Source organism: Gallus gallus, chromosome 7, assembly GCF_016699485.2.
Source record: "Gallus gallus isolate bGalGal1 chromosome 7, bGalGal1.mat.broiler.GRCg7b, whole genome shotgun sequence".
Lineage (NCBI taxonomy): Eukaryota > Metazoa > Chordata > Aves > Galliformes > Phasianidae > Gallus > Gallus gallus.
In genome coordinates, this window is record NC_052538.1 from 18,185,733 (window position 1) to 18,208,097 (window position 22,365).

General features: G+C 44.7%; 4 protein-coding genes across 12 annotated transcripts in view; 2 read left to right on the plus strand and 2 right to left on the minus strand.

Annotated features, from left to right (window-relative positions):
* The window catches only part of UBR3 (ubiquitin protein ligase E3 component n-recognin 3 (putative)), a 96,047-nt gene extending 87,026 nt beyond the window's left edge, over positions 1-9,021 (minus strand). For all 6 annotated transcript variants that reach the window (XM_015289672.4, XM_015289671.4, XM_015289668.4 and 3 more), the window contains exon 1: positions 8,457-9,021. In XM_015289672.4, the coding sequence (XP_015145158.2) occupies positions 8,457-8,902 (446 nt within the window). In that variant the 5' untranslated portion in view covers positions 8,903-9,021. The remainder of the gene's footprint in view (positions 1-8,456) is intronic.
* A 69-nt stretch (positions 9,022-9,090) lies between these two features.
* METTL5 (methyltransferase like 5) lies at positions 9,091-13,163 on the plus strand. 3 transcript variants are annotated; one of them, XR_001467507.3, is made up of 8 exons: positions 9,091-9,308; positions 9,515-9,674; positions 10,335-10,449; positions 10,900-11,081; positions 11,447-11,529; positions 11,791-11,890; positions 12,583-12,632; positions 13,052-13,163. XR_001467507.3 is itself a non-coding variant. In XM_001233694.7 (8 exons), exons 2-8 carry the CDS (start codon positions 9,566-9,568, stop codon positions 13,097-13,099), a joined length of 639 nt encoding a protein of 212 aa, XP_001233695.2. In that variant the 5' UTR covers positions 9,091-9,308; positions 9,515-9,565; the 3' UTR covers positions 13,100-13,163. The 3 variants fall into 3 exon arrangements, 2 of the variants coding, with proteins under 2 accessions (XP_001233695.2, XP_004942812.2); XM_001233694.7 differs by having other exon boundaries at positions 11,839-11,890; XM_004942755.5 differs by lacking the exon at positions 13,052-13,163 and having other exon boundaries at positions 11,839-11,890; positions 12,583-13,048.
* Positions 12,006-20,788, minus strand: SSB (Sjogren syndrome antigen B). Of its 2 annotated transcripts, XM_015289615.4 has the most exons (13): positions 20,681-20,788; positions 17,975-18,213; positions 17,461-17,564; positions 17,116-17,290; positions 16,845-16,952; positions 16,647-16,747; positions 16,358-16,429; positions 16,231-16,273; positions 15,392-15,532; positions 14,833-15,016; positions 14,553-14,675; positions 13,160-13,264; positions 12,006-12,169 (listed from the first exon to the last, which is right to left on the minus strand). In XM_015289615.4, exons 2-12 carry the CDS (start codon positions 18,038-18,040, stop codon positions 13,167-13,169), a joined length of 1,215 nt encoding a protein of 404 aa, XP_015145101.2. In that variant the 5' UTR covers positions 18,041-18,213; positions 20,681-20,788; the 3' UTR covers positions 12,006-12,169; positions 13,160-13,166. The 2 variants fall into 2 exon arrangements, with proteins under 2 accessions (XP_015145101.2, NP_001180598.1); NM_001193669.2 differs by having other exon boundaries at positions 12,006-13,264.
* LOC121111326 (proline-rich proteoglycan 2-like) lies at positions 20,166-21,964 on the plus strand. The gene is made up of 3 exons (XM_046943929.1): positions 20,166-20,321; positions 20,509-20,850; positions 20,993-21,964. Exons 1-3 carry the CDS (start codon positions 20,166-20,168, stop codon positions 21,212-21,214), a joined length of 720 nt encoding a protein of 239 aa, XP_046799885.1. The 3' UTR covers positions 21,215-21,964.
* Positions 21,965-22,365: the final 401 nt, after the last annotated feature.

A 22,365-nucleotide genomic window follows, 5' to 3' on the forward strand; every position in this document is an offset into this window, starting at 1 on the left:
AAGATGCAAAATATTTTGAGGGCTACAGTTGTCTCCTAGAGATCTTACAAACTGATTTGTAAATACTCTTTACCAGTATGTGAAGAATGACAAGTTTTCCCTTCCTTTGCTATTCACATACGAAAGCAAATGTTAATTCAGAACAAAATATAAGTTCTGTAAACAGAATTAGAGACTTATCTTAATGAAAAAGGCCTTTGATATATTGCAGCCTTGCGTTATGGAAATCCACTTTCCCTAGCCAACATCAAACACGACATTAATTGAAAAATAAGCCAACTATCCCACTTGTTAATTTAGGTTCGGGCTTCTTTGCTCCCCACATTAATTCAGTAGATTAATTCAATATTTCAATAGCTAAATTCACTCCTTTCACCTGCAAAACAGGCTTCCAAAAGTGAATCAGCATGATGCTGACTTTGTGGCCTGAGCGGTGACAGCTTCTGCTCTGTAAGGAAGCTACCTACAACCAACAGAAGAGCTGTGACAGAACTGAGCGTTTGCATTTCTACCACTAGGGATGTGCTGGCAAGGAGCAAATACAACCAGAAGGATGCCGTGTAACCCTCCTAACCAGGAAGGCTCCAAAGCAGAGACCCTGGAATCAAGAAAGGATCTGTGAAATGTGCAAGGAGGCCCACAAACAGACGAACATCCTTCCAGGATGTAAGCACTTGCAACAAAGCTGTTTAGCCATTCTAGGAGGCTAGAAATCCTGGATTAGGTATATGGGAGATATCCTGATCCCTGCACGACAGGCAGGAGCCCCCAGCAGATCCGCAGTGCTGAGTGCTGCAGCTCCCCAGCGAGGACACAAAGCAGACAAAGAGGCTCTGCAGAAGAACACTTCTATTATTCCCACTTAGTTCTCTGACACGAGCATCCCATACAGTAGATAAAACTACAGTGAGTTTCATTAATGCACAAGTACCCACTATCAACTAGACAGTACGTATGGCAGTTTTTATTGCAGGACCTTAGGATTACAGAGAAAATGAGGAGGAATGGATTTCTGAAGAGAGCTGGAACTGAGCTTATGTTCGAACAGACGCACGAAGTTGTTTAATCGGAGCATTTTGAGAAAAAAACGAGTAATTCAAGAGAGCAACCAATCTTCTGACAACAAACATTGTCTGTCTGAAAAGGGTGAATGCTTTGGGATATGATTACATCACTGTAATTACACATAAGTACAGGTTACGTTTACTTCATTTGACTGAAAAGCCTCAACTCACACTATTTTCAATACAATTATACAATAACAGACGCACCGCTAGATGACTTACAAGCGTGACACCCCTTTGAGAACGCTACAGCAAAGAGAAGAACGCAGTGACTGCAAAGCGTAGCTCTTGCATGTTAAAAGAGCATCAGTTACTCTGTTTATGGCAGCACCAAGATCATTAGCATCACCTTAATTCAGCCATTTGCATGCATGCATATAGTCCCTAATCACATTTTCCAACAGGAAAAACAGCTCTTACAGTTGAGGAAAGGTATGGCAATACCTGAACAAGTAGTCCATTTAGTACTTCATTGGACTGAAGGCAGTGAAGAGAACACACTTCAAACAACTCTAAAACGCCGATTTCTTGAAAATTAACATTAAAGAAAGCCCATGAGGGAATAATTTGTGTCCAAAAGTATTTCACAACATGAAGGCTAAAGGTATTATATTTTTTTTTCCATATATAGAGGTAAAAATAGAGAAATTAAGATAATGCACATACTAATTCAGGACACAAAAAAACTCTGTCAGAGTTCTCAGCCTTGCAGAGCATTCACAAAACAGAATTCCCAGCTGACATCTGAAAGACAAGCGCATCAGCAAGTACAGAATATGGTCCAAATGCATCATCCCAAGCCATTAGTTCACACACAGCTTCCCCACCCAGTTGCTTTCAGAGTCCCATCAGCTCCCTACCTTAAAGCACAGGGACAGTACACCTTCTATTTAAAGAACAAGAAGCAAAAGTTTCAAATCAGAGTTAACAAAATACTTCTCCTACTAAGGAAACAACTAAATTTTTCCCAAGAAAATGTAAGCAAGTCAAACATCCATCCAGAAGCACTTTGTTTCCAAGATTTAGTCTGACAAAGTTCTAAGTGACTGCACCGTACCATGCAATGAAGCAACTTTCATTTCTTCTGGATTGGAGTCAGATGCATGGATTTTTATTAAAAGTTGTCTACTTAAGTTGAAGATACTGTTTTAACCCCCAAAGAAGGGCAATATATGTAGTTTACAGTTTTCTTGGAAAGGTAAGTGCCTGTGAGTTCTACGCCAAAGCTATTATTGCTGCAGGCAGTGTGCAAAAAGCAGAGAGATGGGTCCTGACAAAGGCAACAGTTAATTACACAGTCCTTGTTATTGTAGGATTCAAATGGTTGCTCTGCTACTCAAACATAAAGAACATTATTTTCAAAGCTTGCTACCAGAAACCCCCACAGAGGAGGGCACCTATAAGACTGTTATTTAGATCACTTGCAGTTGTCTGATACCACTACAGACTTCTTTTAAATACAGAATTCCTGACATTCTACAAGTCCCAAGGAAGAACATGCCGACACCTGAAAGAACTTACATTGATTACCATTAAGAAAATGTAAGACAGAAGTGCCTTAAGAATGCGTTCACCAAACACACACCCCAAATCCTGGCTACCCTGCTGCCAACAGATCCATTACAGTTCTACATAGATCAGATATGACCAGACACGTGATGCTCCACCCTGACATGGCAACCTTACAATCCTGGAGAGCTGATAGTTTCACAAAAGCAATAAAGGGAACTTGAGAAGATCAAAGTGAAGGAACTGAAAGTCATCACTTATTAGCCCAAATCCAAACAAGTCTACACAGACTTCTAAAACACCAGCTCTTCTTAAATTGAATACCTGTCAAGGTATATTACAAAGTGCTAGCTAAGTCAAAAATAAGTAAATCAAATTTCAGACAAGGCGTGGTATACAATGGTACTGGCCTGTTCTTCAAGCCAGGCTGACCCTACTAACAAGAACCACAAGGGTAGGACTATCACTTATCTTTTTCCGAGGGGGTAACACAGCAAGAATTGAGGCTTCTAAGTGTACAAAACTGTATATGTTGGCGCATTTGAATCCAAGCTAGGGACAGACACCTCATGCTCTTACTGACGCCTGTGAAACAACTGAGTTTTCCTGAGGCTTGTATAAAGCACATGGCGTCTAGTCAGGCCACGGCTCTGAAAGCAATAATCCAAAATTATCACTTGGCTGCCAACCACTTGGAAAACACTGCAGCTTCTACTTTAGAGGCTGATGCAGCTCTCACTGGATACATTCTTATGAGAAATCAAGACAGACAGGTTTGTGAGTTGGCTGTAAGTCACGGTGGACTTAATTACTAGTGATCCAAAATCTCTTTTGCTTTCCAAGGATAAGACCAAACTTGAAGCCCTACAAAAACTCCTGAATATCACTGTGGAACCCTAAGCAGCAATGCAAAATGCTGAGCTTTACCTATGGGGGAAGGTGAGGAGGGCAGAGGGATTCAGTTATTTGCTGCACAGTAACTGTGTTTCTTCAAAATGTTGAGATCAGTACAGTGCACCATGCATTCCTGCAGCTTGTTAGTGGAGGATCTGGCTGCTGAGCTGTGTTTTGAAGAGTCACACCCAGAGCAGAAGGACAGGACAGGGTTCATTGAGACTCTCATGCCAAGGTAACAGGCAGTACAACCCAGATTTAGCTCCTAAATCCGTTCAGCCAAAAGTCCACAGTAGCCCAGAAGGCTTCAAAGCAGAGAAGCTACATGGCATTGACAGCAACCCTGCAGAATGCCATACATAACAGCCCAACAATCCTGAGGTAGTTTCGAAATGCTCTTAGTCCAAACTCCTTGGCAACATGTAGAGCCTCAGCCTGCTCCTGAAGCATCCAGCCTTCTGGAGAAAGGCCCAAATAAGTACTCCTCCCTCTTGGAAACTGCATCACCAAACCACAGGTCCTGGAGAACTGGAACCATCTGGTCCCCCCAAGAACACAACTGACACAGCTATACTGGAAGGGACAGCCTTGAAGCAGCAACAACTTGCCCATGCTAAATACTATTTGCTGTTGCAAGACAGTTGACAAAGTAACCACATAATTTACTTACCACCAGTAGCACAGTCATTGCCTGTATTTCTCACAACTAAGTCTTGAACTGACTTTTTTGATCTTAAGTGGATCACAGCTGCTACAATCGAAGATGATATCTTGCACTCTGAACACATCCCAAGGTAACTGATACAGCAGCTTTCTCCACAGCAAGCTCGTTTTCTTCAATTGCTCGTCTATTTCTTAAAAGTTTTTTCAAGTGTATGAGAAACATTCCTTACTCTTTTACTTGGCAAAACAAAGTAATGTTCTGCTATAGCTCCCACATAGGATGGAAAGGCCATTTCTATTGAGAAGAGACCCTGTACAGCAGCGTCTCTGAAGATAGATAAAATAGGGAATTCTAAAGAGGGAAAGAAAAAAGTGGGGACGAAGTAGCAAAGGTCATCAACACTAGGTATCTACTGTCGATAATCTAAATTTAACTAAAACTATTGAGTGTTTCCTGGGCACAAACATTTTTATGTCCTGAAAATAAACAGAGCCAATTCCAACTAAATTAAACCAGGAAAAATTAGCAGGTTGAAAACTGCGAGTATACTTCTCATACTCAATAGAAGCACAGGAATTCTCCAGTCCTTTGGTACGGGATCACAGTAGACCCAATAGAAGACCACGGACATCAAGATGGATCTGACCTTGTGTGCAGATCAGATGGGATCTCCAAAGACTACAGAGCTGTATCCTCTCAGACAGCAGAGCTAAAAGCAAAAGCAAGCATGGATAATGAGAGACAAGGCTGCAGAACACCTACAGCTAGTTACGTAAAGGTGCTGTTGGACACACAACATACAGCACTGGCCTGTATCAGTCACCTTGTTTATAATTAGATTTTTTTTTTTTTACTTCACACAAGCCTACTAATAGAGAAATGGCCCACTGTTGCATGTAGAAATTGATAATTTCTTAGACTTTTTTTTAAGAAGTCATAAGAGAAGGCAATGTTCTATGTCAATAGAGCCACCAGTTGCCATAACTACCATCAAATACACAGCAAACATCAATGCAAAAGCCTGTTTAATGAAATTCTTAACCTGGCTTTTTGCCTTTCAGGATATGCGACTTTTGATGGAGATATTATTCTCTTTGTACTATAATGCAGCACTAAAACATCTGCTTCCCACATGATTAATTTAACAAATAAGCCAACACACAGCGAGGCATACTCAGAAACAGGACACGGGGGAACGAAACAGCCAAAGAGTAGAGGCTCTGGTATATCAGGTTATTGCCTACAGACAGAAAGGGGAATCGGAACAAGGTAACCACAAAAGCAAGACAGTACTCATCAATAACACATCACTGATTAGTTTGACTCTTATTATAACCACATGGCACATTGCTTCCTTTAAGCTTGTTTTATAAACTACGAAGTTTCATTCTTACACAAGACCATCTACCAACCAAAAAACCATTCCAGTCTGAATTTCCTCCTGTAGAACTGCATGTTTGTTCCAAACAGATGAGCCCATCTGCTGAACTATGAGTATGTTTACCATCAATGCTTTAGAACTGAAGAACCGCCTCCAAAACATTATTAAGTACCTCTGACAGAGCTGCAAATTTCATTTGTCTATGGCTCAGCACCACATGGGAGAGGACTACAAATTATTTTCACACACTGATGTATCACTGGTGCTCAAAACCTAGAGAACTTTGTCACAGCTAGTGCTTTTCGTACTCGGGCAAGCAGCTACATCCTTCAAATTTATAAACTCAGGTACCTTCTAAAGTCTAAATTACCTTCTAGTAGATTAGATCTACTGAAGTTAACTTAACCACCAAAGTCACTGAGCCCTGCATGAGAATCAGAAGGTTTGAGAGCATGACAATCTGTTTTTTTCTAAAATAACTGAGAAATGCACAAGATACCTAAACCAAATTAGCAGGCAGCTATCACAGTATATCCCGGCTTCCCCATAAAAAGACATCAGATACCAAAAAAATCAAAACTAATATTTCTCTCTAAAATTGCAGTTTTGATTATTGCCAAAAGATTAACAAGCATATCTATCCTCATGTTGCAGACAAAGCCACCTCTAGAGAAAATGAATAGATACTCCAGATGGTGAGCTGGAGAGATCTCCTTTACAGCAGATCTGTTAGCTAACACTCCATTAAAACTATTTTTCAAATGGGAGAAAAAAAAAACAAAAACACTAAACACATGGAGCAGGTAACAGTAATTATGAGAAACAAACTACTGCCACTATATGCTCATTTACAGTATCTACAAAGAATTGTATCTACCATCTGCCTACTGACTTCGCAAGCAGGCTCCACATTTGATTCCTCTGCTATTAATAGAAGCCCTGGTTGGGGTGGGCAAGGTTACACTAGGCTAGTCACACTCCTATTTCCTGAATCAACAATGAAAGCCTCCCAAGTCACATGTAAGGCATTACCTTCGCCATTGTGCGGCTGATTTGTACACACAAAGGTAAATCAATTTATCTAAACACGCTGCATTGAAGTAATTCAAGTCAACAGGCAAAGCCGCGTGTTTGTGTGTATGTGCACAAGTATGTTTGCACTTGTTCATGTTTTTACATTGGTTTAAATTTAACTGTCTCACATGATATGCAGGTTTTCCCACACACCAGCAGGTTTGGTTCTGTATGCCCAAGGCTGGACAAGACTGCTCAGCCAAGAGTGTTGTTCCTAGACCAACAACATGAAATCCTGTAGCAGGAAAGATTAAACACGCCAGTGAGATCTAGCTTATGCCAAAGACAATTTACTCCTAAATTCTACTATTAGAAGTAATAACTAGAATAAATACAAGAGAAATGCCCTGAGGGTTTGCATCTGTTTACACTGCAAATTTATCAATTTAACTTCTTTATTCTTCAAGAAGAAAACTGTTTAAAATAGGAAAAGACAGTTACAGAAGCCATAAACTCTGAGATGAGAGCAATGTTGGAAGTCATTTTAATGTTTGTCTGAAGTAGTTCAATTTATCCATGCTCTTTTAAAATCCCACCACTATGAGGAGCCCTCAATGTATCCCACACTGAAAGAAGTGACATGTATTTTTGTCTTCTCGAGATCAAGGGGAATTGTTACTTCACTGACGCCGAGGAAGGAGAAAAAGCAGAAGCTGAATAAAAACTGACAGAGAAAGAATCACTTCAGGAGCAGCCCTTTAAAGCCAATGAAGACCTACAAAAGCAAAAGGACAAACAAAAAAAACTCTTCCATTGGAGGGAGTCCTCAAGTGGAAGAGGCTCCATCAGAAAGGAAGGATGAAGAAACGGTGAAAGTAAAGACTTAACAGGAATGGGGAGGTGAGGGCAAAAAAAACATGACAAGAAACAAAGAAAGAAAACACTTCAAGGCCTTGAGCAGGAGAACCGTCAGCACAGGCACCAAAAAACAGAACCAAAAATACAAAATTTAAGCAGAAACGCACACATAAAAAAATAGAGGTGTTAAAAACAAGGAAACTAAGGAAAGCATTTTAGTATTTCCACACTTCCTTAGCTTCTTCTGCTACCGCCACAAGGGAGGATTTACTGGGAGGAGATGGATCATCTGGAAGCGCACCACGCTAGCAGGGCTAAGGCAACCCAGACAGCTCCACTGTGCTGGTCAGAAGCCCCACTCAGGTATTCTGAGCTGCCTTCTGGCAAACCCACGGCCCTCCAGTGAACAAACAGGAGCACAGCGAGCTCCAAAAAGACAGTCAGGTGTGAGATCCAAGATGTACGAACCAGGTACCACCCGGCCCAACAGCCCTTTGGCTGATTTGTCCTCTTACCACTGAGTACAATGGGAACAAAGGCAGATACAACAAGATACCAAAGTCTTCTCGTTACGCCGGGCACTGTCCTGCCCACAGCAGGTCTGCGCACTGACAGGACACCAGCGGCACCGCACTTCCCTGAACCCTGCCGTACCGCACCCTCCCAGGCGGTACCGAGCTCCCGCTTTAAAGCTGAGCAGCCAAAGGGTGGCAATGCCACCCGCGGGTTGGGAAAACACCCGAATACGGTTCCTGCACCCCGATCCGCCCGTCTTCGCCGTGCGCCTAGGTGAAGCGCAGCGCTGCCCGGGCCCACCCCGGGGCCGGCGAAGGAAGCCGAGGCCGGACGCGGCAGCTCCTGCCCCAGCGGCGCCCCGAGGGCCGGCCCTCAGCGCAAGGCCACCGAGTGAGGCCCATTCCGAGCCGCGCGGCGCCCCGACCAGCGGGAGGGCCCGGGCCGGGCGAAGGCCGCCGCTCGCACCGTGAGGAAGCCCGGCGGCAGCAGGTGCCCGCCCGCCACCCCGGCCCGCGGGAGGGCGGCCGCCCGCCGCTCCCGCCCGCCCGCAGCTCACCCGGCCTCCCGCATGACGTTGCTGTCGCCGCAGTCGCAGGCGCCCCCCGCCTGGCTCCGGAACATGTTGTAGTCGTGCCCGGCGTGCTCGCCCTGGTGGAAGCACTCCGCGCACAGGCTCATGCAGGGCGAGATCCCGCAGGTCCGGCAGCGGTAGGCCACGAAGTTGGCCGTCCACACCAGGCCGCACAGCGTGGCCGGGTCGTAGGCCCGCACGGCTTGCACGAAGCCGTCCCAGGGCTCCCCGCCGGACAGCAGGCAGCGGCACCACTCCAGCGCTTCGCCCGCCGCCTCGCCGCCGCCCGAGCCCGCCGCCGGGGCCAGCACCCGCTCCAGCAGCGCCCGCAACTCGCCGGCCGCCGCCGCGCCGTTCTCGCCGCCCAGAGCCGCCTTCAGCCGCGTCGCCGTCTCCCACTTATCCCGGCCGCTAGCGCCGGTCCCCGCCATGACGCGGAACCGAGGGGCCGTTACGGCCGTGCCGGGCTCCCGGGTCTAGGGCTGCCCTCACCGCTCTCCTCTCCTCTCCTTTCCTCCCCTCCCTCCCGGCGGCGCCTCCCTCTCGCGATACCGCGGCGCCGGGCCGCCTCTCCCCTCCCTTAGCATCCGCCCCTCCCCTTCCTCTGCCTTCCCCGCCTAACGCGGTCCCGGCAGCGCGCAGGTGCGCGGCCCGCCCCCTCGGGTCCGGGCTTCCTCGGAGCGGCCCCGCGAGCGAGAGAGGCGGAGTGGGGGCACGGCCGCACCTGTAGGCCGCGAGTTCGCCGGGAGGACGGCTGGACGGGCAGGAGAGGGGCCGGGGCTCGGCGCTCGGCGCTCGGCGCTGGGTGCCCATCGGGGAGCGGAGCCCTGCACTGAGGTGGGCGGCGCGTGACGGGAGCCCGGTCCCGGCGAGGGGCGGGAATGGGGGCGCCTGGCGCTGTGCGCCCTCGCGCCGTCCGCCCGCCCGCAGGGGCACAGCTGTCAGCTGCCGCGGGGTGCGGGGCGACTTCAAGGGTAGAACCGCTCAATAAAGAGGTGCTTTGTTTACTGCAGTTGATTGCAGCTTTTTTTCTTCGTAACTAGAATCATAGGAGAGTGGGAAGGGACGTGTGAGGATCGTGTCCCACTGGAAATATGAAGAAATTAAAGCTCAAAGAACTGGAAAGCTGCCTGCAGCAGGTTGATACCTTTGAAAGTCCAAAAGTGCTCCTTGAGCAGTACCCGACAAGACCCCACATCGCAGGTAAGGTTCAACTCTGTGCTCTCGTAACGTGTCCCGTTTACTGCTTCTTTCTAAGAATGTTTGTTGCATCTCCCACAGTACTCATCTACAGCTTTCACCGCAGAAGTAGTTGACAAATTTTATCTAGCAGGAAGATGGATCCATTACTTTTTAATTCCATTAGCTTATTAGAAGTAAACTGGTAACTTACAATCCCAAATTAGGGTAAGTGGATTTAAAAGATATGCCGTGATAGGAGCATCTTAGCCTGTAAATGAAAGCTGGAATGGTTATATTTTGTGACACACAAAACCAGTACTGCAAATACAGGCACTCACCTGTACCGTAATTCTGAATTTGTCCATGAGTTGCCATGGATTTTCCTCCTCAGAAAACTGGGAGCATACATTTTCCACAGATTTAAACATTCTCCAGTCTTTATGAATTAGACCCACCAGACCAAAAATATTGGTTTGTTTTTTTTTCCTTACCTGGAAAAAAAAAAAGTCTCATTTTCACATAAAAATGAAAACGAGGATTGCAGACAGTGAAAACAGGGGGTTAATTTTGCATGGTAAGAAACATTCAGTTCAGAGTTTTCTGAAGGCAGAAGAAAGTAATTTCTGTTGATCAGTTGGACATGTATTTGGAATTACTGACGGTGTTTCTTTCTCCCATCAGCATGTATGCTGTACACAATTCACAATACTTTTGATGATATTGAAAACAAAACAGTCGCAGATTTAGGATGTGGCTGTGGTATGCTCAGCATTGGAAGTGCAATGTTGGGAGCAGGGTGAGTATTTCAATACTAAGTTCTGGTCTTTTTTTTTCTACTATAGAACAGGAGAAAATAAAATCAGAACGTAGCAGTGCTGAACTAATCTTAGCCACCTCACCTGGTGCATATTTGTGCTATTTAACATGTTTATATGGTCAGTAACCTCTCAAATAGTGGAAGAGATGGACAGTTGCCGTGAAAGAAACGTAACATTTGTTTTCTCCTGAAGCACTGAATGAACACATGGAACTTCTTTCTCAAAACTTAAAAAGATACTTGGAAAAAGCAACAGCTACTCTCATTTCTATAAACACTGAACTTGTAACGGAATTGCATGCCTATTTCTGAGTTAAAACAGGTTCATGCTGCTTCTTTTCAAAACTTTGCTTTAGAATTTGAACAGTGTCTTATTTTGCAGACTAATGTGGTTGTTTTTGTGTGGTTTTTGTTTTGTTTTAAAAATAGATTGTGTGTGGGGTTTGACATAGATGCAGAAGCATTGGAAATATTCAACAGCAACCTTGAAGACTTTGAGCTCACAAATGTTGATGTGGTTCAGTGTGATGTCTCCTCTTTACCCGACAGCATGTCAGAGACTTTTGACACAGTTATCATGAACCCTCCTTTTGGTACCAAACATAATAAAGGTTTGTAATTCTGAAAGTCAGTCAGATGCAATTAGGAACAAAGTATCAGGGGAGATACTTTTAATAAAATCTCTGTTGCAATATGGGACACTGTTTTGCTGACCTGAAATCAGTTTTGTAAGTAGAGGTCAACCACTCCAGTGCTACAGCTAAACATCACTGGGTTCCAAACACACAACCCTATTTCATATCCGTTATTTTTTTTTTTTTATCAAAAGCAGTTGGCAAAGTTGCAGAAATACTTTCTGTATTTGCTGTTGTTTCTCAAATAGCTATTGCTTCAGAAAAATTGAAGCATGAAGCAGTTCTTTGAATTCTCTTATTTAAGCTTGCATTTAGCAATTCTGATTTCAGCACTCTTTTAGGGATGGATATGATCTTTCTGAAAACCGCTTTACAAATGGCAAAAACAGCTGTCTATTCCCTTCACAAGACTTCAACACGGCAGGTAGGTCCTTCCTGTTAGTAGGGTAAGCATTAAACAAACAATTAAGTAGCTGGTAATTTGTGACATTGTCTTTAGCTTCGTTGATTTGTTCACATTTCAATGGTTTGTGCCCATTTTGGGTGAATAGTGATATCAAAGACTACCTGTGATGTCAAAGACCATGTGATGCCTACATGGAGATAAGTACATCTAATGTTATCGGCTGAAAAATAGAGGCATTGGAGACTTCCTAAATTCATACAAGTGTGTTGATATTCATAGAACTCTGTGAAAACCAGGCTTTAAAGGCAGCTCTGTTTAATACTGCAGCATGTTCAAAAGAAAGCAGATGAATGGGAAGTGAAGATGGAAGTCATAGCAGGTACGATTAATTTCGTATTACAGATATTTTCTTGGGGGCTAACAGCTGTAAGACAATACAAACTTAACATCTAGAGGGAAATTTAAGTATGATTTAAGACTAAAAATGACACAAGTGTTTTTTAACCTTTTATTTAAAAAAAAAGAAAAAAAAATCTTGCTACCTGCCTGGAACACAAGTAGGCACTCGATAAAACTCAGAAAAATACATATTTTGTGTAGAATTTGATTTCTTCTTGGACTAGCTTTTGTCTTCAGGCAGAGGTTACTCATCTTCCTGCTTCAGAAGGAATAACAAAACCAAAGGTCAGTTCTTAAATGAGAAAGCATCCTGCCATTGCAGTCAATCAAGTATTTTGGGCAGTTCAGTTATTTTCCTGATTCTTAACTATCATGAGCTATGTGGTTTATAGTCATACAACTTACTTAAGACATGGAAGTTGCCTAAGTGCTTAAGATACATTTTTGCTGCTCAGCTGTCCACTTACGTCTGATATAGGCAGTTCAAATTTTCACTCCTAATTAGTGAAGAAATCTAGCATAGAGGTCAAAACTATTATCCAGTCAAGGCTCAGAGGTGGGCAATAGAAGAAACAAAACTTAGATGTAGGATATAAGTTAATAAGCTTACAACAATTTGCTTACAATAATCATTGTAGAGTAACAGTGTCATTTTTTTTATACTGTTCACAGAACTTAGGTATGACCTACCAGCATCATACAAGTTCCATAAGAAGAAATCAGTAAGTATAAAACCTAACACTACTGAGAAGAAAGTGTCTTGTATTAGGGCAACTGTATTCCACTGAAAGAACCTAAGTTTTAGGGTCATGTCTACTGGATAATTCATAACATTTGAGAAAAGTTTCTTACGACAGAAGTAAGTTCCATTGCTGTTAATACTCAGGGGTTGAACAGAGGGATCAGTAATGAGCAGTTTTCAGTTCTGAATTTATTGGTAGTTACTATGTAATATCACTTTGAGGTTATGAAGTCAGGAACCTTTTACATTTGAATGAGATGCCAGAGAATTTGAGAGCATGGACAATATAAACAAAACTATACATACAAAAGAGTTTTCCAGAGTGGCATCTTAAGAATAAGCATGCTGCTTTAACAAGAAGCTATAACCCAATGAAATAAAGGTCTCTTCTCATTATAGGTTGACATTGAAGTGGATTTCATTAGATTTTCTACCAGAAACTCCTGAACTGAAGCATGTCTTTAAAACCTATTTTAAATGAACTAATAAAAACAATGGTATTTTTACTTTAGTATTACTGAGCTCCATCTCCATTTTCTGTTTTCAGTTGTTTTGGTGCAGATTCTTCTTTTTCTGTTTCTTCTAGCGGTCTCTTCTTAGGACTTACTGGTTCTGCAAAATTGAATATATAGTCATTTATGGTAAAGGAAAGCCTTTCCATTACCCCAGACCTTCTGAAAAAATAAGAAACTTAAATTTCTCTTAAATGTTCATACTATGCTTGCCCAAGCATGGGTCCTGGACTGATCCACAGCCCTGTGGCTACGATAGATGTTTTGCTCATTACATGACCTTGAATTTCTACACATTCTGAAATACTGAAAGCAGGCCTTGTTGTCCTGATTTCAGCTAGGACAGAGTTGATTTTGTTCATAGTGTCCGATATGAATCTGTGTTTTGGCTTTAGGAGAACAATGTTTATAACACATTTTAGTTGCTGTTGAGCAGTGCTGTGCAGAGCCAAGGTCATTTCAGCTTCTTGTACCGCCCTGCCAGTGAGAGGGCTGGAGCAGTACAGGGAGCTGGGAGGGGACAGAACCAGGACAGCTGACCTATACTGGCCAAAGGGATGTTCCATACCCCATAACATCATACGTAACAACTGAACTGGGGTGTCAGGGGTGTCACTGCTCAGGGACTGGTTGGGCATCAGGCCACAGGTGGTGAGCAAATGCAGTCTGCATCACTTGTTTTGTAAATGTGTGTATATTGTTATCGTTACTATTTCTGCCTCAGTAAATAGCTTTTTTTTATTTTTAAACCTCAACCAACATGTTGTGTTTGTTTTCACTCCCAATTCCTTCCTGCATCCCACAGTGGAAGGGGGAATTAGCAAACAGCTGTGTGGTGCTTAGCTACCTGCAAGGTTAAATCACAACACCTGTAGAAGTTCCAGCACTAGGGCAGGTAAGAAGATGACAGAATAAAATCTAAGAGGTGTAGGGTCGAATGATTGTGGCTTTGTTGTTTTTTCTTTTTAAAGCAGGTCACATCTAAACAACAGAAAACTTAGCTGTTCATCTTCTCTGAGCCACATACCACTATCCAGAATTACTGGACTTGATATGCCTCAGGGTGCTGGGGTGGGAATGGGGAGGGTGGTAGTAGTTGATGATAATCACCATCCTCAGTGGAGAATGCCTTGAATAGTCTTACAGTACAACCTCAGCATCTAGTAAATGCTTTCATACACTTTTTTTTTTTTAATGTGTTTTGGACAATTCTAACTTTTGAAAAGAGTTGAGCAGAGGACCCTAACAGTTACTTTACTAGTACTGACAGAGGACAACTGAAGTACTACAGCATAGGGCCAAACCAGAAAAAAATTTAGGAAACAAAAAATTGTCCATTAAGTAGCCCCCTGCAATAAAGAAGGTGTATCCCATGCAGAATGGTATACCTGTTTTAGTATCATCTTCGCCTTCTTCCTCATTCTCAAACTTTATTTTCTTGCCCTGAAACTGTACCTTCCCTTTGTGTGCACCTTGAGCCATCTTCCCCCCTCTTCCTTTAAGTTTGCGTCCTGTTGGGATAAGATGACAGGAACTTGGTATCATGTCTTTTAATTGACAAGCTGAAAATAATGTTTTACAGTTAGTGATGATTTTGTGAAAACAAAATTGTGAATACATAACACCACTCCTAGAACATTGTAAATGCTTCAACAAGTCAGAGAGGACCTTTTCCTTTCTGTTTCAGCAATTCCTGCTGATCTTCTAGTATTTTTTTCAGAGCTTCTTTCTCTGCATCTCCTTCTAGCAATTCCCAAGTAACATCTTTGTTCCGAAGCTGTAAGTTTCCATTATGTGCTTCCTTAGCTTTTTCCAGAGCTTCTTTTGCAGCATCCTTAAATAGGATGATTCCCTTAAAAAGAAAAAATGGTATTTGCATCTGAATCTTATCATGAAAACGCTCAACTCGAATGATGAACACATCCTGCTAGGTACCTCAGCAAGTTCAGTGTTTGCATGGTGTGAAAATCTAGACTGAAGCAAAACCCTCAAGCTGTTACAGCAAACACTCTCAGTCCCAGGTTTCAACTCATCAGCTGAGGAGGCTGGAATCTCTACTCATGCTTTTGAAAGAATTTAAGCAAATGATTTTATTCTCTTAAGTATTCTGCACTTGCACAAATCAAAGAGAAAAAAATGAATCATTACCTCCATATGCTTTTATATTAAGTAATTCTGTTTCAAACTAATAAGAAGATCTTAACTCCGTGTCCAAAGTTATACTGACCTCCTTCGCACCTCTTACAAAGTGGATCCATTTGATTTCTCCGTGATCAGAAAATACCACATGGAGATCTTCTCTGCATGTTTGATCATCTAGATCACCAGAAAACTTCAAAAGACATCCTGTCTTTTCTTCTAGAGATTTCTAAAAAAAAAAAAAAAAAAAAGTTTTTTTTTATTGAAAAGCCAAGCTTTGGATATTCTTTTCCACCCCTCTATCATAATATTAAAACATGCTAACAATAAATAAGCAACCGAAGTCAGCCTTCTTCATACCACTAGTAAGCAAAGCATCCTTGCTACATATTTATGCTGATGTACAAGTCTTACACAGCTCCACTCAGACTTTTTAAAAAACACTTTTCCTTTCTTTGCTCACTGATCCCTTTATGTGTAAGCTGGGAATCCTTTCCCTAAAATATTTATGCTCTTGAAATTTTAAAACAGTTCTGAGGGCTGAACTCAGGTTGAAAATGTTCGTAACACAGATTACATCCCTACGAGAGCTTCTAAGTAGGAGAAGAAAATGGAGGAAAATGATCATCTAATTGATGCATTTAGGATCCTGTCTGAGCAGGTAAACATACCTACTAATTCAAATCCAGTATATGATCCTTTAAGCAAAATCAGTCTCTTGAAAATGAGATGCAATACCATGACAAAAGGAGGTCTTACTGTAGGTTAATTGTGAAAGTCGTTCCAGCTTTTAAGAAAGTGATCTATTATAGAATTTAAAGGTGTGAATATCCCCCACCTTAGCTTTACAACATGCAGCTGCAACAGGATTGTTGTTGAAAATCCATGAAAAAAGTTTTCAAGTACAGAAAGATAAGAAATTCATACCATCTCAGCATCTGCTGCTTGTTTCTGTTTTTCTTCTTTTTCCCTGTAGAGAAGTTAAGATTAGTTAAGAGGTGGTTTTTGTGTGGTCAGCTGATCTGACCAGGCATTTCTGCTGATAAGGACTTACTGTTTAGCTCTTGCTTTGGCCTCTACTTTGTTTTGTTTCCTTTCTTCATTCTTCTTTGTACAATACTCTTCCCTTCAATAGAATGTAAACTTGGTTAACACTACTTAGACTATTCCACTGTAGTTACTTTATAAGACAGTCTCAATTGTTAATTGGCTACCACTGTCTTTAGTAGTCAAAATGCTAGTCTCCAAAAGGTCTGTGCTACTGATATTGGTAAGGCAGTATAGAAACTTCAGTCCACCCTTGACCACTCTTACTCACTCATACATCAGGTAGGTGGACTTACTTGAAAAGCACTATCAGCTCCGTGTCTTTGTACTTTTGGTTTGGGATTTCTGTGAACTTCTTGGCAGATTCAACACTATCAAAAACCGCAAATATTGACCCCTGTTGAGTAAGATATATTCAATTTTAGAATAATTTAACAAAATATACTCCATAAGGCATCCCTGACCCAGGTCTAATTGTTCATTGCAATAGCTACCTTAAATGTTTTCTGCAGCGTTCTCCTCATTTGAATGTTTTCAACAGGACCTTTATCCTCCAGCCATTCTTTGATATCATCGAGAGTTGCATCCAATGGAAAGCCTTTCTGTAAAACAGCACAAAGCTTCAATTGCATGCAACAAACTATAGTACCTCATCAGAAATAACCCCGACTATCTACTATGAGTTAACTCAAGTTGACTTTGGTTAGATGCTTTTCAGTCAAAGCCACACAGAATAGCTCAGAGCAAAGGAAGAAGCTTACTTACAACATATACAGATCTGTTTTTAATTGCAGCCTTGTACTGGTCATTTAGTTCAGGAAGGGGTTTATTTGGAGATCTTCTGATTTTAGTTTTGTCTTCATTTATTTCCATTAGACCGGTCTTAGATTTTCTTAGTGCTTCTACTATAACACCAAAATCTTTTGAAAGGCGACTTAACCTATTGAATAAGAACACACAGGTTATGAAAAATACACAGGGCAAAGCTGAAGCCAAATGTTAAAACAACAAGAGGAAACGCATGTGCAGAACAGACACATTTGGCCACCAAAACCAATTTCAGTAGCTGAAAACTACCCTTCTATCCAGATTAAATGTACTTTGCTTTACCTGTTGAATTTGATCATTACTTCCAAAGGCACCCAACCATCATCTAATTTGATCTGCTCCTTCAGGAACTTGTCTCTTGGTAGGTTGTGATTGCCAAAATAGTACTGCAAAAAAAGAAAGATTTGTTTTGGAACATTCACACTTTAACAGCTCTTTTCCCTTTGACAGTTTACAGCAGCAGAGAGAAACATTCAAAATTCTAGTTGTTATTTTTATTGGAATTCTCATATTATTACTTCCTGCTTTAATGTCACACTTCCAAAAGTAAATCATAATAGCAAATTATGCAGCATGCTAACATTTTGAACAGCTCAGATTCCCAAGCAGGATTTTTCCCCCCAAAATTAAGCCATACTGAATTAAAATGCATCTTCCTATTTGCATGCAAAGAATAACCCCAACAAACACAGTAATTGTATACTGATGCACATCTTCCCATTAGCTAAGTCCCTACCAATTAACGTCTCCAAAAACTACATCCCAGTTCAGGTCCCAAACAATAAATTGAACTTACCTCGATTTGCTGACAGATTTTGCTTTCCAAGATAGACATGTTTTCACCATCTCCATTTTCAGCCATTTTTACCAGCAGCGTTGAAGAGAAATCAGAGCAAAGTCACTGAATTCTAATTACCAACTTCTACAGAGCTTTTCTGTAGTGCTGCATTTAATTGCAGCCCCTACAAGATCTTCAGCCACCTTTATTTTTGTGAATCGGCTCTAAATGTGACCGCAGAACTTCCAAGGTGGAAACTGGAATAATTAACAAACAAGTAAAATACTTTCAGTATTTCAGTTTTTGGCATTCTACATTCAAGATTGACAGCATTTATTTACCTTTTTTCTAGTCAAATATGCACAGCAATAGATTTGAACCAATAATAACTAATATCTGTCAAATCAAACCCAAGGCCTCACTGCTAGGTGAAACATCACTGACAAGATTTGTTTGATATTCCCAGTAAGTGTAACTAGGAACTTTCTGAAGGAAAGAATGAGGAAAAATGCAGGTTTGTAAAGGTGTCGGAAATCAGTCTGAATTCAGCTTTGAACAGGGAAAGGCAGATTCTGACTTTCTCCCTCTGGGCTCTTATTACACTCGTCAAACCCAGCTGCAGAAGATGAAGCAGATTCGTGGCCTTCAGTTTCCCCATTTCAGTCAGTAAACAACAGGACTACAGGCGAAGATGGGTTTGCATTCCAGTCTTGCACATCCTAGTCTTCACCACTGTGCTTCCACCTGTACCTTAACACTGGGACTCTTTCAAAAGCATGATTTTACTGAGTGTTAATTAGCAGCCACGCTCAAAGCGCAATCCATTTGTCTGTAAAGCATTCTGCAGAAACAGGCCACAGCCTGCCGGCTCACAGTTGCAGTCACTTCAGAGGTGTCCCCCAGCAGCCAGCCCGATTCCAGCAAACCAATCAGTTCAGCACCTCACTCAGGTGCTGCCATCACCATTATGCTACCCCATGCTGTTGTCCCTGGCACCTGACTCACCAAAAACAGTGTTTGATATTACCTAATTTTGCTGAATTTATTGTCAGCCTACAGAATAGACTCAGCTTTTTCCCCTGGACCAACTAATTAACCACACATTGTGTGCCTCTGTAGCACTGAAGATCTGTTCCACTTGATTCATTTTCTCTCTGACTTGTTTCAGATGCGATGGAGCTGGTAGGGCTGGGAGAACAAGAGACCATGAAAACCAGGAATGCCTTTCTGACTGGGCAAGGTGACTTGGCTCACACTGCTATGGCTCTTCTCCAAGCACAGCAGATTTTGTTAAGCTCTACGCAATCTTTTAAGTGAACCACCGTCCTGTAGGTGCTTTTCAGAATGCAGCTCAGTTACTTAAGATAACATACTGGCTTACTAGGAGCTGTGGAAAATGTTGCTGTCTTGTATGCTCTGAGGGAAAAAAATAAGATGGATTTTAACTATGTGTCTTTTTTAAAGAAACCCCAGCAGGGAGAGACAACGTGCAGCCGCACCTGCACTGAACCGAGGAGACGAACTGTGCCCCAGCAGCTCACAGCCCGCAGTGTGTGGTGGGGCAGCAGGGAAGGGCTGGGTGGGGCAGCTGCTGTGATCTCCTCTCGGCTGAGATGCAGCCAGGCTGTAGCAGCCTGCCCCTTCAGCTACTTGTTGTTTTGTGTTACAGTACCAAATGGTACTCTTCATAAGAACCTCTGTTAAAATAAGACTGGGGGCCCTTTAGGCTGCTCGGTCCGCAGCAGCGGTGCCCAGGTGAGGAGCGAGCAGAGGCAGCATCTGAGGCGATAGGGTGACAGGAGAAGCGCTCAGCAAAGCCAGCGGTTATGCTTTGGTTTTGTCATTTCGAGAGAACTCCCGTTCGGTCTGCTGGGGGCAGCCTGGCTCTTGTAACTCCGCGAGAAACACCCCCATCCGAACCACGCAGGCACTCCTGTTTTTACCACCGGGTACCGCAGAGGCCATTAAGGAACACTGCGGTAGGAGTGTCGTGCAGCGTCGTGGAAAAACGGGCGCCCGCCTTCACGCGGCCCCTCCGGAGCCCCGCCGCCCGCTCCGGGAACCCACCGCCCGCAGCGCGCCTTGCGCAGAGGCCCCGCTGCGCTGCCAAGAGGGGCAGAGCAAATCCTACTTCCTCGACAGTGCTTCAGGGCAAAAAACATTCCGTAAGGAAGCTTAAGGCGACGGAGGCCTACGGCAAGCCCTTCAGATGAAGCCTTACAACCGGGAAAGTTCTCCCGGGGCCGGCATCCGGGCCGGCAGCGCTGAGCCGTGCAGCGCCGGAGGCCGCTCCGCCCGCCGCACGGAAGGACGGCCGCAGCAGCGCGCGAGAACAGAACGGGCGCGAGGTAAGAACGAATTCCTCGTGCCGAGCGCCAGATAGGAGAAGCACCGGCTCCAACGCGAGCCCGCCGGTTCGCCCCCGGGCCGCCCCGCAGCGGCAGTTCCACGGGGCACGGCAGTGCCGCCCGCCACGTGCTGCCGCCCGCGGGCACGCAGGGGCGCGGCGCGGGACGCCGACGAGCGGCGGGCAGCGCGGCGGCTGCGGGTAGCGGCGCCATCCGCCCGGCCCCGCGCTCCCGGCCTCCTTTCCCGGACGGCCCGGCAGCGAGAAGCGCGGCCCGCAACAGCCGGCGGCCGCGGCCTCCTCGCGCGGCCCCCGTCGCCCGCCCGGAGCCGTCCCCGCGCGGAGCCACCCGCACGCCTCGCCGCCCGCACGCCCACCTGCGCCGCTCGACCCGGCTCAGACCGCGCACGGCACCGCTCCGCCGCTTGGAAAGCTGCAGGCTGCGCCGCGTGCCCAGCAGCCACCGCCGCCCTCACGTGGGAGCCGCTTCCGGGGCGGGGCCGCTGCCGGAAATGGCGCCCGGGGGGCGGCGTCCGTCACGGTGACGGTTAGTAGCGATTATAAGCGTTCATTTAAATACGTTTGCGTTGAAGATGCTAACGGTGCTATAAATACGGGTGTCACGTGAATAAAAACCTTAATAAATCGCGGAGAGTCCATCGATTCATCTTACGTGCCGTTCCTTCCAGTTCGCAAAGGAAGCAATGAAACGGTCGCCGCCCCGGACCGGGACAGGAGCGCAGCAGCCGCCCGCGATCAGCTCACCGCTAACACGGGATCGGGATTGGGATCGCGGCCTGCGGAGCCGTTTAGCAGGCAGCGCGGGTTACCGTACAAAAAACAGCACCGGTAGCAATAAAGTCCTTGAACTTCCACACTGTTTAAAGCATTCAGAAATCCCTGAGCCCTGAGGGCTTGGCTGAAGTGACGACGGATCCCGCCCTCCCAGCGCACAGCCCCGAGGTTCCCGTCGCGGCAGCCGGACCACGACCGGCCCCAGCGCCGCGCTGCAGCCCCTCTGCGAGCTGACGGAGCGATGCGGCAGGCGCTGCCGCTCCCGGCCTGACCCGTAGCCCCGCACCGGGCTGCAGCCCGCAGGGGTGGGAGATGGGGCCCGAGAACGTCGGGGCCACCTACAGGTAGCTGCTCCCACCCTCGTGTTTTTCAGTACGAAAACATGGAGCTTTGCCCTACGTACACAGACACGGCTCGGCCTCCTGCAGTTCTGCTCGCTACAGAGATCACCTTCAGCTGTTGTGGTGTCCTTTACACCCCCACCAGACTGTTAACGATGCTCTGCTGTGGCCATTTCCAGGGGAAACAAATTGCCTTTAGCTCTTCTGCTAACTTACTTGGCCTGCGTACTTCAAGCAACAGCAGAGCTCAGTTCCTCAAACGACTTTACATTTTGGAGTCTGTAAAGGAATTAATCAGGAGCCTCCAGTAGCTGGCAGCTAACAAAACAGAACACTGAACCCTGCACGTGAGCTCCGACACAGCACCAGACCAAGAGCGACGCACACATCCCAGGGTTCCACGTCAGAGCTCAGAGCTGTGTGCAAACTGCTACAAGCGAATGCAGGGGAGAAATAGTACAAAATGTGAAATAATAAAAACGGGTAAAATGTTTATGATTAGGAAATATAATACAATGAACTCAAGGTTCATCTCCCTGGATCACACCTGACAAATCCAATAAAAGCCAAGCTTCTTTTCAAGACAGTGCTGGGGCAGGGGTCTCCCACCACGGCGTGTCACAGCCCCACGCTGTCCCTCCCTCCTGTACCAGCAGCCAGCAGCTGTTCCTGCTGTCATTCTGTAAGCATCACAGCAGGGCCCATGCAGGCTAACCCAGCCTCGCTCTGTGTTAGGATGGCTTCTGTCAGACTGCATGCAGCCCCGTGGCAGGGGGACTCTGGACCACTCAGTCCCGCTCCACCTTCCATTCCATGAGGACACGTGTTAAATTTCAAAAGCAGTTATCATAGTAAGGCTTTTCTCTGAACAAATACATACAGCAATCAACAACAGCTGCAAATCAGTCCAAAATCCCACTACAACA

Bases quoted from the DNA above. Each gene is read 5' to 3' on its own strand.
- METTL5 (XM_004942755.5), top strand. From the start codon at position 9,566: ATGAAGAAATTAAAGCTCAAAGAACTGGAAAGCTGCCTGCAGCAGGTT. The intron at 11,082-11,446 runs GTTTGTAATTCT...GCACTCTTTTAG, and splicing joins TGGTACCAAACATAATAAAG to GGATGGATATGATCTTTCTG. The intron at 11,891-12,582 runs GTACGATTAATT...TACTGTTCACAG, and splicing joins GAAGATGGAAGTCATAGCAG to AACTTAGGTATGACCTACCA.
- SSB (XM_015289615.4), bottom strand. From the start codon at position 18,040: ATGGCTGAAAATGGAGATGGTGAAAACATGTCTATCTTGGAAAGCAAA. The intron at 17,291-17,460 runs GTAAAGCAAAGT...CTTATTCAATAG, and splicing joins GTAATGATCAAATTCAACAG to GTTAAGTCGCCTTTCAAAAG. The intron at 13,265-14,552 runs GTATACCATTCT...TCAATTTTGCAG, and splicing joins CGAAGATGATACTAAAACAG to AACCAGTAAGTCCTAAGAAG.
- LOC121111326 (XM_046943929.1), top strand. From the start codon at position 20,166: ATGAAGCCTTACAACCGGGAAAGTTCTCCCGGGGCCGGCATCCGGGCC. The intron at 20,322-20,508 runs GTGCCGAGCGCC...GGCTGCGGGTAG, and splicing joins GAGGTAAGAACGAATTCCTC to CGGCGCCATCCGCCCGGCCC. The intron at 20,851-20,992 runs GTTAGTAGCGAT...CGTTCCTTCCAG, and splicing joins CGGCGTCCGTCACGGTGACG to TTCGCAAAGGAAGCAATGAA.